General features: G+C 42.5%; 1 protein-coding gene across 1 annotated transcript in view; it reads right to left on the reverse strand.

Moving 5' to 3' along the window:
- Positions 1-14007, reverse strand: part of SND1 (staphylococcal nuclease and tudor domain containing 1) — a 487657-nt gene that overhangs the window by 433835 nt on the left and 39815 nt on the right. Inside the window, exons 4-8 of the mRNA XM_003407249.4 lie at positions 10219-10297; positions 7033-7193; positions 5523-5614; positions 4587-4745; positions 2990-3096 (exon numbers count right to left, since the gene is read on the reverse strand). Coding sequence (XP_003407297.2) covers positions 2990-3096; positions 4587-4745; positions 5523-5614; positions 7033-7193; positions 10219-10297 — 598 coding nt within the window. The remainder of the gene's footprint in view (positions 1-2989; positions 3097-4586; positions 4746-5522; positions 5615-7032; positions 7194-10218; positions 10298-14007) is intronic.

Here is a 14007-nt window from a genome sequence, read left to right on the forward strand (position 1 = left end):
TGGTTGAGTGCTACTGCAGCTAACCAAAAGGTCAGCAGTTCGAATCCACCAGCTGCTCCCTGGAAACCCTATGGGGCAGTGAGTCAGAATCCAGACTTAGATGATTTTCTGAACAAAAAAACATTGAGCTACACAGAGCAGCCAGAATAATTTCGAACACTGAACACAAGGTTGCAACGGGCGGCTTGAGAAGACAAAGCAAAGTATTATAAGGAAATGTGCAAAGATCTGGAGTTAGGAATCCAAAAGGGAAGAACATGCTCAGCATTACTCAAGCTGAGAGAACTGAAGAAGAAATTCAAACCTCGATATTGAAGGATTCTATGAGAAAAAGATTGAATGACACAGGAAATATTAAAAGAAGATGGAAAGTCACTGTACCAAAAAGAATTGGTTGACATTCAACCACTTCAGGAGGTAGCATATGATCAAAAATCAATAGTACTGAAGAAAGAAGTCCAAGCTGCACTAAAGGCATTGGCGAAAAACAAGGCTCCAAGAATTGACAGAACATCAGTTGAGATGTTTTAACAAACAGATGCAACACCAGAAGCACTCACTTGTCTACACCAAGAAATTTGGAAGACAGCAGCCTGGCCAACCGACTGGAAGAGATCCATATACACGTCCATTCCAAAGAAAGGTGATCCAAGAGAATGCAGAAATTATCGAATAATATCATTAATATCACATACGAGTTAAATTTTGCTGAAGATAATTCAAAAATGGTTGCAGTAGTACATTGAAAAGGAACTGCCAGAAATTCAAGGGGGATTCAGAAGAGGATATGGACAAGGGATATCATTGCTATCAGATCTTGTCTGAAAGAACAGAATACCAGAAAGATGTTTACCTGTATTTTATTGACTAAGCAAAGGCATTTGACTATGTGCATCACAACAAATTATGGATAACATCACGAAGAATGGGAACTCCAGAACACTTAAGCTCATGAGGAAACTGTACATAGACAAGAAGCAGTCATCCAAACAGAACAAGGGATACTTGTTCTTTTGGTTTAAAATCCGGAAAGGTGTGCATCAGGTTTGTGTCCTTTCACCATACTTGTTCAATTTGTATGCTGAGCAAATAATCCGAGAATCTGGACTATATGAAGAACATGGCATCAGGACTGAAGGAAGACTCATTAACAACCTACAATATGCAGGTGACACAACTTTGCCAGCTGAAAAAGACTTGAAGCATTTACTGATGAACAGTATGGATTACACCTTAACGTGAAGAAAACAAAAATCCTCCTAACTGGACCAATAAGCAACATCATGATAAACACATTTTACTTGGATCCACACTCAACACCCACGGAAGCAGCAGTCAAGGAATCAAATGACATATTGCATAGGGCAAATCTGCTGCAAAAGACCTCTTTAAAGTGTTAAAAAACAAAGATGTCACTTTGAGGACTAAGGTGTACCTAACCCAAGCCACAGTGTTTTCAGTTACCTCATATGTATGGCAAAGCTGGACAAGGAATGAGGCAGACCAAAGAAGATGCCTTTGAATTATGGTGTTGGCTAAGAATATCGACTATATGGACTGCCAGAAGAACAAACAAATGAGTCTTGGAAGAAGTACAGCCAGAATGCTCCTGAGAAGGGAGGATGGTGAGATTTTGTCTTCTGTACTTTGGACATGTAATCAGGAGACACCAGTCCCTGGAGAAGAACATCATGCTTGGTAAAGTAGAGGGTCAGCAAAAAAGAGGAAGATCCTCAATGAGACGGACCGACACAGTGGCTGCAACAATCAGCTAAAATTAGCAACAATTGCGAGGATGGCACAGGACTGGGCAATGTTTTGGTCTGTTGTACATAGGGTCACTATAAGTTGGAACTGATTTGAGGGCACCTAACAACAACACTTAAGAAAGGTACTATACCTTTCAAATTTAATTGAGGAACTACTTAAAAACTCTAGGTTTTGTTTTTTTGTGTAGTTGTTTGGTTTTGTTGTGAGCAATCATTGTGCTTTTAAATCAGACAGTATACCTTTGTCAGACATGCCACATCAAATGGGCCAAATTAAAATTTACTTTTATAAAAACTTCCAAGTATTTCTGTATAAGGTAGATAAGAATGTAAAAGATTTAAGAAAAGAGAAGGCTACAGTCATTTAATTCATGTTCCTGCTCATTTCTTTGATGTAAGTTTCAAATGAGAAAATATAAAAATGTTTAATATTTTATTTAAAAAGTATTATAAAGACCACTGCAATCTAGGAGGTCCTGAGTGGGACCTTCCATAGCATCACCTCTAATCATCTACTCGTTACCTGCTTCATATTCTTCCATCTACGCCATCACTGAAAGTAATTCACCTATGTCTAGAAATACTCGACCTTGACACCTGAAATAGCCACAAAGTTTTGGAATTTCCCCTGCCGTTTTTTCTGGAAATAAGTTATTTCTACATCTACTACATCATTGGGTGCCAAGCCAAAAACATGACTGCACCACCTCATATTTGTATGAACACTTACAGTTAAAACACCTTTTCAAATATACTAGAGCACAAGGCCTCACCCCAACACTGAATGGCCCTGATGTGGGACCCACACGCTCTGTTTCCATCACACCCCTGCTTCCCAATCCACACCCCTGCCTGTTTGGGAACAGCTGCTAAGTGATTTCATCACCCTCAAATAAATCTCGAGTTTATTTTATTGCAAATTCCTGAAACCCAAAACTTAAAGTGAGGGGCTTGGAAAAAAGTGACCGGAAAACATAAAAAAGCAAGTCATGTGAATAATCATGTCTGAGTAAAAACTGAAGTCTTCATCCAGCACTGAACTAGACAGACCCTGAAGACTAATAAGTGAGCCCCTCCTCTGAGAGATCCTGGCTTCCTCTGGAATTTCCCCAACACTTTACTGCAATACACAGACAATGACACAGATGGTGAGAGAAGGTCACTATTTCTTTCCCTAAAGATCCTTAACGTTAGGGAGAAAGCTCCCTGTCAGGCCTTACCTCTCAGCTGCCCTCAGCTTTTCTGCGCCCCGAGTGTAAACCGCAATTGACCAATCCACACAGCGTGCAAAACCTTCCTTCAAAAGGAGCTCCGTGATGTTGCCGTTCTGAAAAGCAAGGCAAGTGGGAAGGCAGGCACAGATTATAGGCTCTGCTGCAAGAGAATTTCATGTCTCTAAACTTCTGGCACAATTAACATAGCCACAATCTCTTCTGCGATTAATTGGAAAAAAAAAAAAAAGGTAGAGTAGTTTTCTCATTAAATAACCACCCTCAAGATGGAAGACTTCATTCTGGGCCTCCTCTCAACAGCCTTGGCTTCGTATCCACCCAGCACCCAGCACGGTAACTCTCCCCTAATAGGAGGAGGATAAATGTTAGCGGCACTGAATGGAATTGACATTTCAATAGCTCTTCTTGTGGGCAGAGGAGAAAGTTAATCTTTAGTACAGATTATGCCTATTCTTCTGGTCCCTATGATCAGCATTCCTCCCCTTTTCATGAGTGGAAGGCTAAAGAACAGGCTGAGTAGGGAGTAACTTAAGCTACATTTTGCCCAGTGAATTACAGTTCACTTTCTACTGTGACACCAAGCCATCTGGCAGGGCACAGGCAGAAAGCTAGCACTCCAGAGCAGCAGACATGACCTTGGCACATTGTGCACCAAGCCTCCAAGCCTTCACACAACTGCCATCATGGAGTAATTCTCTAGCCAAAGAATACGTGACAGTAGTTTAACTCCATTATTAGACACAGGCTACAAGACAGGAAGTCCATTTACACTTGGGGGTTATAAAATAAGATCAATTCTTGCCCAAGGATAATCTACCTACCAAGATGCCAACACAGTAAAACTCTCTATGGTCAAAACTACAAGAACACAAGGAACCTACTTCCTGCTGAAAAGCAGAGTTAGGAGATAACTGGAAAAGGCTGGAATACAGAACACAATTTTTCCACAGAAAGGTTTCCTCATCATGGTTCTGACCATACTCCAGATAGGTGCTTCCAGACGTACATACAAACCCCACCAATCTCATCTGCAAGTTTCAGTGCCACTTCTACTACGTGTCACAGACTCCCAACCTTTCCTACAGGCAACCTCTAGGACAAACACTTGGGAAAATAAGGGACTGAGCTCCTCTTCCCTTATAAACCCAATAAGATTTGAGAATAATTTTCTAAAGCTGAGAAGTTCCACAGATTTGCCAATTCTATCAGATAATTGATACCTCCCTACAAAACACCTCAAACGTCAGTGGGTCACTCTTCTGAAAACTTTAAATGACTCTTAAATACAGAGGGGAGGGGAAGCAAACTTGTTTTTGTTAGCCAATTCCAACTCTTGACGATTCTGACTGATGGTGACCCTGTATGTGCAGAACAGAACTGCTCCACAGGGTTTTCAAGGCTGATTGAGGCCTTTTGGAAGCAAATCACCAGACTTTCCATCCAAGGCACCGCTGGGTGGATTCAAACTGCCAACCTTTCACCTAGTCGTCAAGTGCTTAACCATCTGCGGCACCCAGGTACAGCTCTCCAAACCCCAAATGGACTCCTTGTCCTCTTGCTCCTGACCCCTCGCAGACCCACTTACCGGATGAAGGATGGTACCCAGAATGTTCTGGTTGTGGCAGCTTTCCAGGATGATCTGAACATCTCTCTGCAGCAGTCGCGACTCGGTGAAAAACTTGGCTTCTGCAGCAAAAGGCTCTGGTGTTTCAGTGCCATCTGCTTCCCGTCGAAACGTTGGGCACTAAAGCAAAGTGAGCAGGGTGAGAAACGCAGCCTAAAGGTGAAGGCCGGCATTCTCATACCAGACCGACCCTTGCAGGAAACACAAACCCCACAATGCTAGGCTGAGGAAGGTCTCAAATCAGGGTCTCAAGTCAGGGCCTACTCATCTTCTTAAAACATGTTGGTAAAAACGAACTGGAAATAGTACCACGTCAGACATCTTGGTAAATGAGGTAATACGGTCAAATTATCACGTGAAAAGTAATTTTAACTATAGCTGAGGATGACCCCTTGCCACGAAAAAATTCACCAATGTCTAGCTTTAAATCCCTGGTATTTTTTAAATCAAGATGGGTATTTTAAAATGGTTAAAATGGCAAATTTTATGAGTTGGAACGGATTTGAGAGCAACAGGTTTGGTTTTTGTTGTTGCTGTTCGTTTATATATTTTACCACAATAAAAAAAAAATTTTTTTTAAGTGGATATTTTATGTTATGACAAGACACATTCAGCAACTGTAGAGCCTCCTGTCCCTCCTTGCCAAGTCTACATTCTCAATCTCTTGGCACGGCCCACTGCAAACCTAGAGTACTGAAAACAAAAAGTTTTCTTGACCCAATTAGAACTGTCCACTGCAAAGTTTAAACCCAAACATGTATAGGGTACCCTAGGTAACGTCAATGGCCTTACTAGGAAGAAACAGGATGGTCCGAAGTACGCCAGTTTATTCTAGCTACCTATCATTGAACATCTCCATAAACCCTGAGTCCAGCCCGCAGTCCTGTGTGGTCTGACCTTGATCCCTGACAGCATGACCGTGACCAGGTAGTGATCTGGAAGGAGCAGGGCCCTGACCACACTGCCGTCCCGCACGTGCTCGATGATAGCTGCAGGACAGAAGAAACAGCTTAAGTCCTTAGCAGAAGGTGTCACAGATCTAAATATCACATCCAGTCTTTCACAAACACTCCCTCTGACACTCGATGGAATACTGGGGAATTCAGGTCAGACTTCTATGTCTTCTAAGTCTTCTGGAACACTTTGGCTCATACCTAAACTATGTTATCCACAAGCAAGGTTTCGTACCCAAGTATCAGGTGGCTAGCAGGTAACCCCAGTATTTGGTACCGGAAGAATGGGATTGCCACTCACGTGGACTAGGAGAATGGGGCTGCCTAAAGCCAAGGGAGCAGAGCTGCCATCCCAAAGGGCCTGGAAGGCGGAGCTAAAGCCCAGAGTCAAGGGGCCTCCACCCACAATCCAGAGGGCAGGGCCATTGCCCAGGTGGTCTCAAACAAGACAGGATTATTTTCAAGCCTTAACAGCTAATGTAATTTGTTCTACTGGATTACAGACTTGCTTGGTGGCTGATATCCCTTCTTTTCCTCTAATTTCTCCCATTTGTAATGGAAATGAATATCTTGCGCCTGTTCCATCACCGTATTTTGGAAACAGATAACTTGTACTCTAGATTTTACAGGTTCACACATGAAGAGGAATTTTGCCCCAGGTTAGAAGACACCTAAAGTCTCACCCATATGTGATTTAGATGATTCAAAAGATGAGATTTTGGACTTGGAGTTGATTTGGCATTTCTGGGATGATGTGAATGTGTTTTACATGTGGCAAGGACATGAACAGGGAGGGGGCAAAGGGTGGGATGATATGGATTCAATTGTGTCCCCCAAAAATATGTGCTGTATATTCTAACCGCTACGCCTGTGGCTATAACCCCATTTGGGAGTGGGCTGTCTTTGTTATGTTAATGAGGCAGGGTTAGTGTAGGGTGTATCCTGAGTCAATATCTTTTGAGATATAAAAGAGACTGAAAGCCTTCTCCTAGAGTCAGCACCCTGAATTCAGATTTCTAGGCTCCTAAACTGTGAGAAAATAAATTTCTGTTTGTTAAAACCACCTACTTGTGGTATTGGCCAAAAACTATACAGCATATAAATATACATTTTTTTTTTTTTTTAGTGTATAGTGTATACATGTATTTTACCTTCAGATTTCAGGGATGGTATTTAAGTAGCCATCTATTAGAGAACAGGACTATCCCCAATGTGCAAAATACCAGCAATGGTAAAGGACTAGCCTCTGCAAAGCACATGTAATGATACATCTACACCAGCTAAATTCAAGTTCCCTTCCAAAATACCATGGTGTAGTATTACCCTTAACGATTCTCCTTGAATACTAAATGCATAAAAGAAAGGCTCACTAGACCTTATACATCTTAGGACACAAAGAACACAAAGCAGAAAGAAACACCCGAGTCCCATCTGTCTGTTCCTGCCAGCCTCACCATTGACAGGCTTCTGGTGGTGGGAGTCCACAAAGTGCCTTGGGTTCTCAATGGTATATTTGAGGTCCCGGATTGTGTGTGAACCGTTGCCCTCACTCCACATCCCTTTCTTAGCTGCCTTTGCTTGTTCCTCACATTCTGAAAGCCGATTCTGTTCAGGACTAGGACATGAAAAACAAACAAGTGTGGTTAGTGACTTCACGAACAGAAATATGAGGCTCTTCTTTGATGATGGGTTACTTCAGCATTTTCTCCCCTTGAAGAGACCAAAGCATTTGTTGCAGGTCTATGGCTGAGGACCCAAGCCTATAACCAGAAAATCACCATGAGTGCAAATTCTAGATTCCACACTTGCTCCCTCAAACAACAGATTAAATCGTAAGAGCATTTAATGAGATGATCCAAAGAACACCCGTCTCAGTACTGCCACCAACAGTGATTAAAAGAGAACAAGTCAGTGGCTCAGAGGGGAGTCACTCCAGGGGGTACAGCTTCATTTAACCACCCTAGATTCAGGAACTGGAATTCAGGCCCAGCTCAGCAGGACACAGTGCAAAAAGGTTACTATGAACCATCCTTACTCTCTGCCGTTCTACAGAACAAGGCTGGGGAATGCAGAGTGAATGCTGTTATTTCAGATGATGTCACCCCAAAACGGCTTACACACTCAATAATGCCAGCTAAGCAAAAGCCGTTTGAAAATGGAAGACTCTGCCTTCATCTGCCAGGAAACCAAACTAGGTACTAGAACAGCCTAAGAGCCAGTAGGTAGAACAAAGCAAGTTAAAAAAAAAAGTCAGAAATAGCTCTTATCTCTCTCCCTCTCCCCTCCCCCCACCACACACACCTGAGCTAATGTGAACTGTGAACTGCAAGGCCTTTGCACAATCACCTGGCACCATCTCAACACCTGGTTTCATCAACAGCTATATATATACACTGAATCTCCTACCTTCATCAGCAGGGATTTCTAAGTAGGAATGGCAGACAATTTCTCAAACCTGAAGTCTTCAACTACCACCCCCGACCCCACCAAAAAAATACTGCTATCAAAATTAGATGAAGAGGGACATCTAGGTCAACTGGCGTAACAAAGTTTATTAAGAAAACGTTCTGCATCCCAGTTTGGTGAGTGGCATCTGGGGTCTTAAAAGCTAGCAAGCAGCCATCTAATAAGATGCATCAATTGGCCCCAACCCACCTGAAGCAAAGCAGAATGAAGAACACCAAAGACACAAAGAAAATATGAGCCCAAGAGACAGAAAGGGCCACATAAACCAGAGATCCCATCAGCCTGAGACCAGAAGAACTAGATGGTATCCAGCTACCACCAATATCTGCCCTGACAGGGAACACAACAGACAGTCCCTGATGGAGCAGGAGAAAAGTGGGGTGCAGAATTCAAATTCTACTAAAAAGACCACACTTAATGGTCTGACTGAAACTGGAGGGACCCCAGGGGACACGGCCCCCAGACTCTATGTTAGCCCAAAACTGAAACCATTCCCAAAGCCAACTCTTGAGACAAAGATTAGACTGAACTGTAAGACATAAAACGATACTGGTGAGTAGTGTGCTTCTTAGCTCAAGTAGACACGTGAGACTATGTGGACAACTCCTGTCCGGAGGCTAGATGAGAAGGCAAAGGGGGACAGGAGCTGGTTGAATGGACATGGGAAATACAGGGTGGAGAGAAGGAGTGTGCTGTCACATTATAGGGAGAGCAACTAGGGTCACATAACAATGTGTGTATGAGTTTTTGTATGAGACACTGACTTTAACTGTAAACTTTCACTTAAAAACAATAAAAAAAAGAATCAGATGAAGAAGTGCAGCTCAAGAGATAGAAGCAAACATAGAAACTGAGAAAAGGAGGCTTCAAGTCGAGACAACCTTGGAGAAGAGAACTGGTACTCCAGGGAAGATTTTTTTTGAGAGGGTACAACACTGCGGTGGAATTTTTTTATTCTTCATTCTGGTTGCAAACTGTATTCCCAAAAAACATTGCAAAGGCAATCATGCCAGCAATTGCTCTTACGATAAAACATCAGCACGCTTCCAAACACCACGTAAAATAAATGTCTTAATTCCCCACGTACACACACCGCAGTTACAGGCTCACCAAATGTCCCCTTGCAGTCAGGAAGGACCACAGGAGTACTGGTGAATGGCCTGGGCCCAGAGTCTTTGCTCAGTCCCATCATTTGGCACAGTTCATACAAATACATATTTACAATCTTTTCTACAGCTACAGCACTCAAACAATGTAGCAAGGACTTAATGGTTTAAACAGCATCTTTAGCCTCCAAGTTACCGATGCAGCATATCCCTTCTCAGAGACTAACGTGTTAATTAAAGCCAGCTGCAATCCATCCTACCGAGAGCCCACACTGAACTTGACATAGATAGAAACTGTACATGACTAACGTACCTAACACTCATTGCTAACAAGTTCACATTGCCATTAAAGAAACAAATACACTTTTACTTAAGTATCTACAGATCCGTAAACCAAAACAGACTTAGAAGGTTTTGAAGAGATAACAAATTTTCCCTGAGCCTGACTTTCAAAACAAAGCAACTGAGGCCCGGTCAGTTTTCCCAGATTCTAAGCTGCAGATTTTGCCTTGCATTCTATATATTCACCCTGCTTTACCTTTCACTTACTTACTCCTCCCATCTGATATAATCCTGTATATCTATTTCTTTAATGGCTTATTATCTCCCCTTTACATTGTTGGCAGAGGCTAAGTCTGTTCACGGCTGTATTCTCAGTGCCGAGGACACAGCCTGGCACCTAGCAGGTGCTCAGTAAATATTCTGAAATGGATGGATGGATGAATACTCTGCAAGTGAATATCGATGGTGTAAAATACAGCCCTGGTGAGTTTTAGGAATACGTAGAATAGAACCGACTGGGTCTCAAAGCCTGTTTTTGAAGGAGTCACAAGTGCCAAACACCACCCTTGAATGGTTAGTGACCCTCAGTCTCAGAATAATCCACACCTGGGCAGGAATGTCCTAGACGCCACGAGAACACCTGAAGTTACCCATTTTATCTCAGGGGAAGGGGCGAAAGTGCAGCAAAGCCAATACACGGTTGACTACTCAGCCTCCCCTGAGTGACTCCAGCTCTCCCGGCTGACTAGAAGGAAACCAGAGGCTCAGAGAATAACGAATACTTACTTATTGGCTCTCATGCCTTCTCGCCGAGTGGCCAAGCCCTCTGCAACCAGAGATTCTGCAATATTTTCCCCATTGATATCTATGGTAGGAAGCAGAAGAGGAAAAAAAAAAAAAAAGGGAATTAAATACAAGATTCAAACCTGCCTCTGACAGCGAGAGAGCGCAGCTTGGACCACTTTTACCCTTAGCTCCTCAAGCAGAATGATGCTGCCAGACAATTGGACAAGGCAGAGATGAAGCACTGAGTTTCTCAGAAAATCTCTTCTCCCAAGATGTCCAGTCTCTAGGATCCAAAGGTCTATACATCTTCTTCTCAGGATATTATTTCTAATTTTCTAGCATGTCTCTCAGGATATTGTTTCTAATTTTCTAGCATGTCTCTCAGGATATTGTTTCTAATTTTCTAGCGTGTCTCTCAGGCCAAAGGCAATCTCAGGAAATGCAGGAGACTGACAGGAGGGCGAGTCACATGAGGCAGCCCAGGAGTGTAAAGGGCACACTGGCCCAGGAGCAGAGGCCTGGAGCTGAATAAAATGCTGCTGCTTAACAGCTGGTGATCTCAGACAACATACTTAATTTCTCAGCATCTTAGGTTACTCATCTATAAAATGGGTACAGTACCTTGATTGGTTTTCATGAGAACTAAATAATAATGCATTTAAACCCCCAGGCACAGTGCCAAGCACATTTGTTGTTGTTGTTAGGTACCACTGAGCCTCTTCTGACTCACAGTGACCCTGTGTTCAATTGAATGAAACACAGCCTGATCCTGTGCCATCCTCACAATCATTGCTATGTTTGAGCCCACTGTTGCAGCCACTGTGTCAGTCCATCTTGTTGAGGGTCCTCCTCTTTTTCACTGACCCTCTATCAAGCATGATGTTCTTCTCCAGGGACTGATCCCTCTTGATTACATGTCCAAAGCACATGAGATGAAGTCTTGCCAACCTCATTTCCAAGGACCATTCTGGCTGTGCTTCTTCCAAGACAGACATGCTCCTTCTTCTGGTAGTCCAAGGTACATTCAATATTCTTCATCAACACCATAATTCAAAGGTATCAATTCTTCTTTGATCTTCCTTATTCATTGTCCAACTTTCACATACATATGAGGCAACTAAAAATATCATGGACTGAGTCAGACATACCTTAGTCCTCAAAGTGATATCTTTGTTTTCAACACTTTAAAAAGGTCTTTTGCAGCAGATTTGCCCAATGCAATATGCCGTTTGATCTCTTGACTGCTGCTCCCGTGGGTGATGACTGTGGATCCAAGTAAAATAAAATCCCTAACAATTTCAAACTTTAATTCAAGCACGAAACAGGAATGAAAAAAAAAAAAGCTAGTGCCTACAGAATGTACGATCAAATGTGGTTGTTGTTCTTAGGTGCCGTCGAGTCAGTTGCGACTCATAGCAACCCTACTACAACAGAACAAAACACTGCCTGGTCCTGCACAATCTTGCTATGCTTGAGCCCATTGTTGCAGCCACTGTGTCAATCCATCTCGTTGAAGGTCTTCCTCTCTTTCACTGACTCTCTATTTTACCAAGCATGATGTCCTTCTTCAGGGACTGATCCCTCCTGATAATATGCCCAAAGTATGTGAGACATAGTCTTGCCATCGTTGCCTCTAAGGAGCATTCTGGCTGCACTTCTTCCAAGACAGACTTGTTCATTCTTTTGGCAGTCTACAGTATATTCGATATTCTTCACCAACACCACAATTCAAAGGTGTCAATTCTTTGGTCTTCCTTATTCATCATCCAGCTTTTGCATGCATATGAGGTGACTGAAAACACCATGGCTTGGGTCAGGTGCACCTTAGTCCTCAAGGTGCCATCTTTGCTTTTCAACACTTTAGAGAGGTCTTTTGCAAGAGATTTGCCCAATCCAATGTGTCTTTTGATTTCTTGACTGCTGCTTCCATGGGTGTTGATTGTGGATCCAAATAAAATGAAATCCTTGACAACTTCAATCTTTTCTCCATTTATCATGATGTTGCTCATTGGTCCAGTTGTGAGGATTTCTGTTTTCTTTATGATGAGGTGTAATCTATACTGAAGGCTGTGCTCTTTGATCTTTATCAGTAAGTGCTTCAAGTCCTCTTCAATTTCAACAAGCAAGGTTGTGTCATCTCCATAATGCAGATTGTTAATGGGTCTTCCTCCAATCCTGATGCCCTGTTCTTCTTCATATAGTCCAGTTTCTCAAATTATCTGTTCAGCATACAGATTGAATAGGTATAGTGAAAAGATACAACCCTGACCCACACCTTTCCTGACTTTAAATCAATCAGTATCCCCTTGTTCTGTTTGAACGGCTGCCTCTTGACCCATGAACAGATACCTCATGAGCACAATTAAGTGTTCCAGAATTCCCATTCTTAACAATGTTATCCATAATTTGTTATGATCCACACAGTCAAACGTCTTTGCATAGTCAATAAAGCACAGGTAAACATCTTTCTGGTATTCTCTGCTTTCAGCCAGATCCATCTTACATCAGCAATGATATCCCTGGTTTCATATCCTCTTCTAAAACCTGCTTGAATTTCTGGCAGTTCCCCTGTCGATATACTGCTGCAGCTGCTTTTAAATGACCTTCAGCAAAATTTGCTTGCATGTGATATTAATAATATTGTTCCATAATTTCCCCATTCAGTTGGATCACCCATCTTGGGAATAGGCATAAGTATGGCTCTCTTCCAGTCAGCTGTCTTCCAAATTTCTTGGCATAGATGAGTAAGTACTTCCAGCACTCCATCCAATTGCTGAAACATCTCAATTGGTATTCTGTCAATTCCCGGAGCCTTGTTTTCTGCCAATGCCTTCAGTACCATCAGTTCCTGATCACATGCTACCTCTTGAAATGGTTGAACATTCTTTTTGGTATAGTGGCTCTGTGTACAATCAAATAGACACGTTAATTTAAACAGATGGCGGAGTTTGCCCTTTAATACTAATTGAAAGGTTGGTGGTTCAAACTCATCCAGCGGTCCCACGGAAGAAAGGCCTGGTGATCTGCTTTTGTAAAGTTTATAGCCGAGAAAACTCCGTGGAGCAGTTCTACTCTGTAACACATGGGGTCACCATGAGTCAGAACAGACTCAACAACAATGGATATATATATTTTTTTTTTAATCACACTTTACACCAGGAAGTCCAACTCTCCCCAGAATGTCCTATTCTCTGCTCCCAGACCAGAGGACACCAAGACAAACTGTACCACCTGAAAGACTTTCACCTGCTCTGAGAAACTGAGGAGACAACACACAGATTTCTACCTCGGACACAGCAGCCTTCAGAACCGGCAAGAAAAATGAAGTTAAACATAAAACCCAACCTGATTAGGTTCTACCCATGCACTTGAAACATTAATTGCATTTCCAAGCTATTGAAAAAGCGTTTAGGCTCTGTGTATTCTCTTAAACCTCTGCCTATCAGCCAAAGTGACAAAGGAAGACATCTATGAGGCAATCACGGCATAAAAGTCTTCAATACGGCAGAGGACAAGCTCCTTGACAACCTGTAACACAGCAGTCTAGCTGATGGGTAATGTCAGCACAGAATAAGATTCCGTTAAGATTTATATTCCATACACTATACACTTTACTGGTACAAGCAATAACAAGTGCACCGGCCACCCCACACCCACCCTAAATGCCTTGCCATTAGCACGCCCACATTTCTACAGAAGAGAATGGTAAGACTCTTTTCTCACCAAGAAATGGCACTGGGAGCCTCAAGATGAAAGATATTTATTCAAAAAAATGCTCAGGTTCTGAGG

The sequence above is a fragment of the Loxodonta africana genome, chromosome 8, assembly GCF_030014295.1.
Source record: "Loxodonta africana isolate mLoxAfr1 chromosome 8, mLoxAfr1.hap2, whole genome shotgun sequence".
Classification (NCBI taxonomy): domain Eukaryota; kingdom Metazoa; phylum Chordata; class Mammalia; order Proboscidea; family Elephantidae; genus Loxodonta; species Loxodonta africana.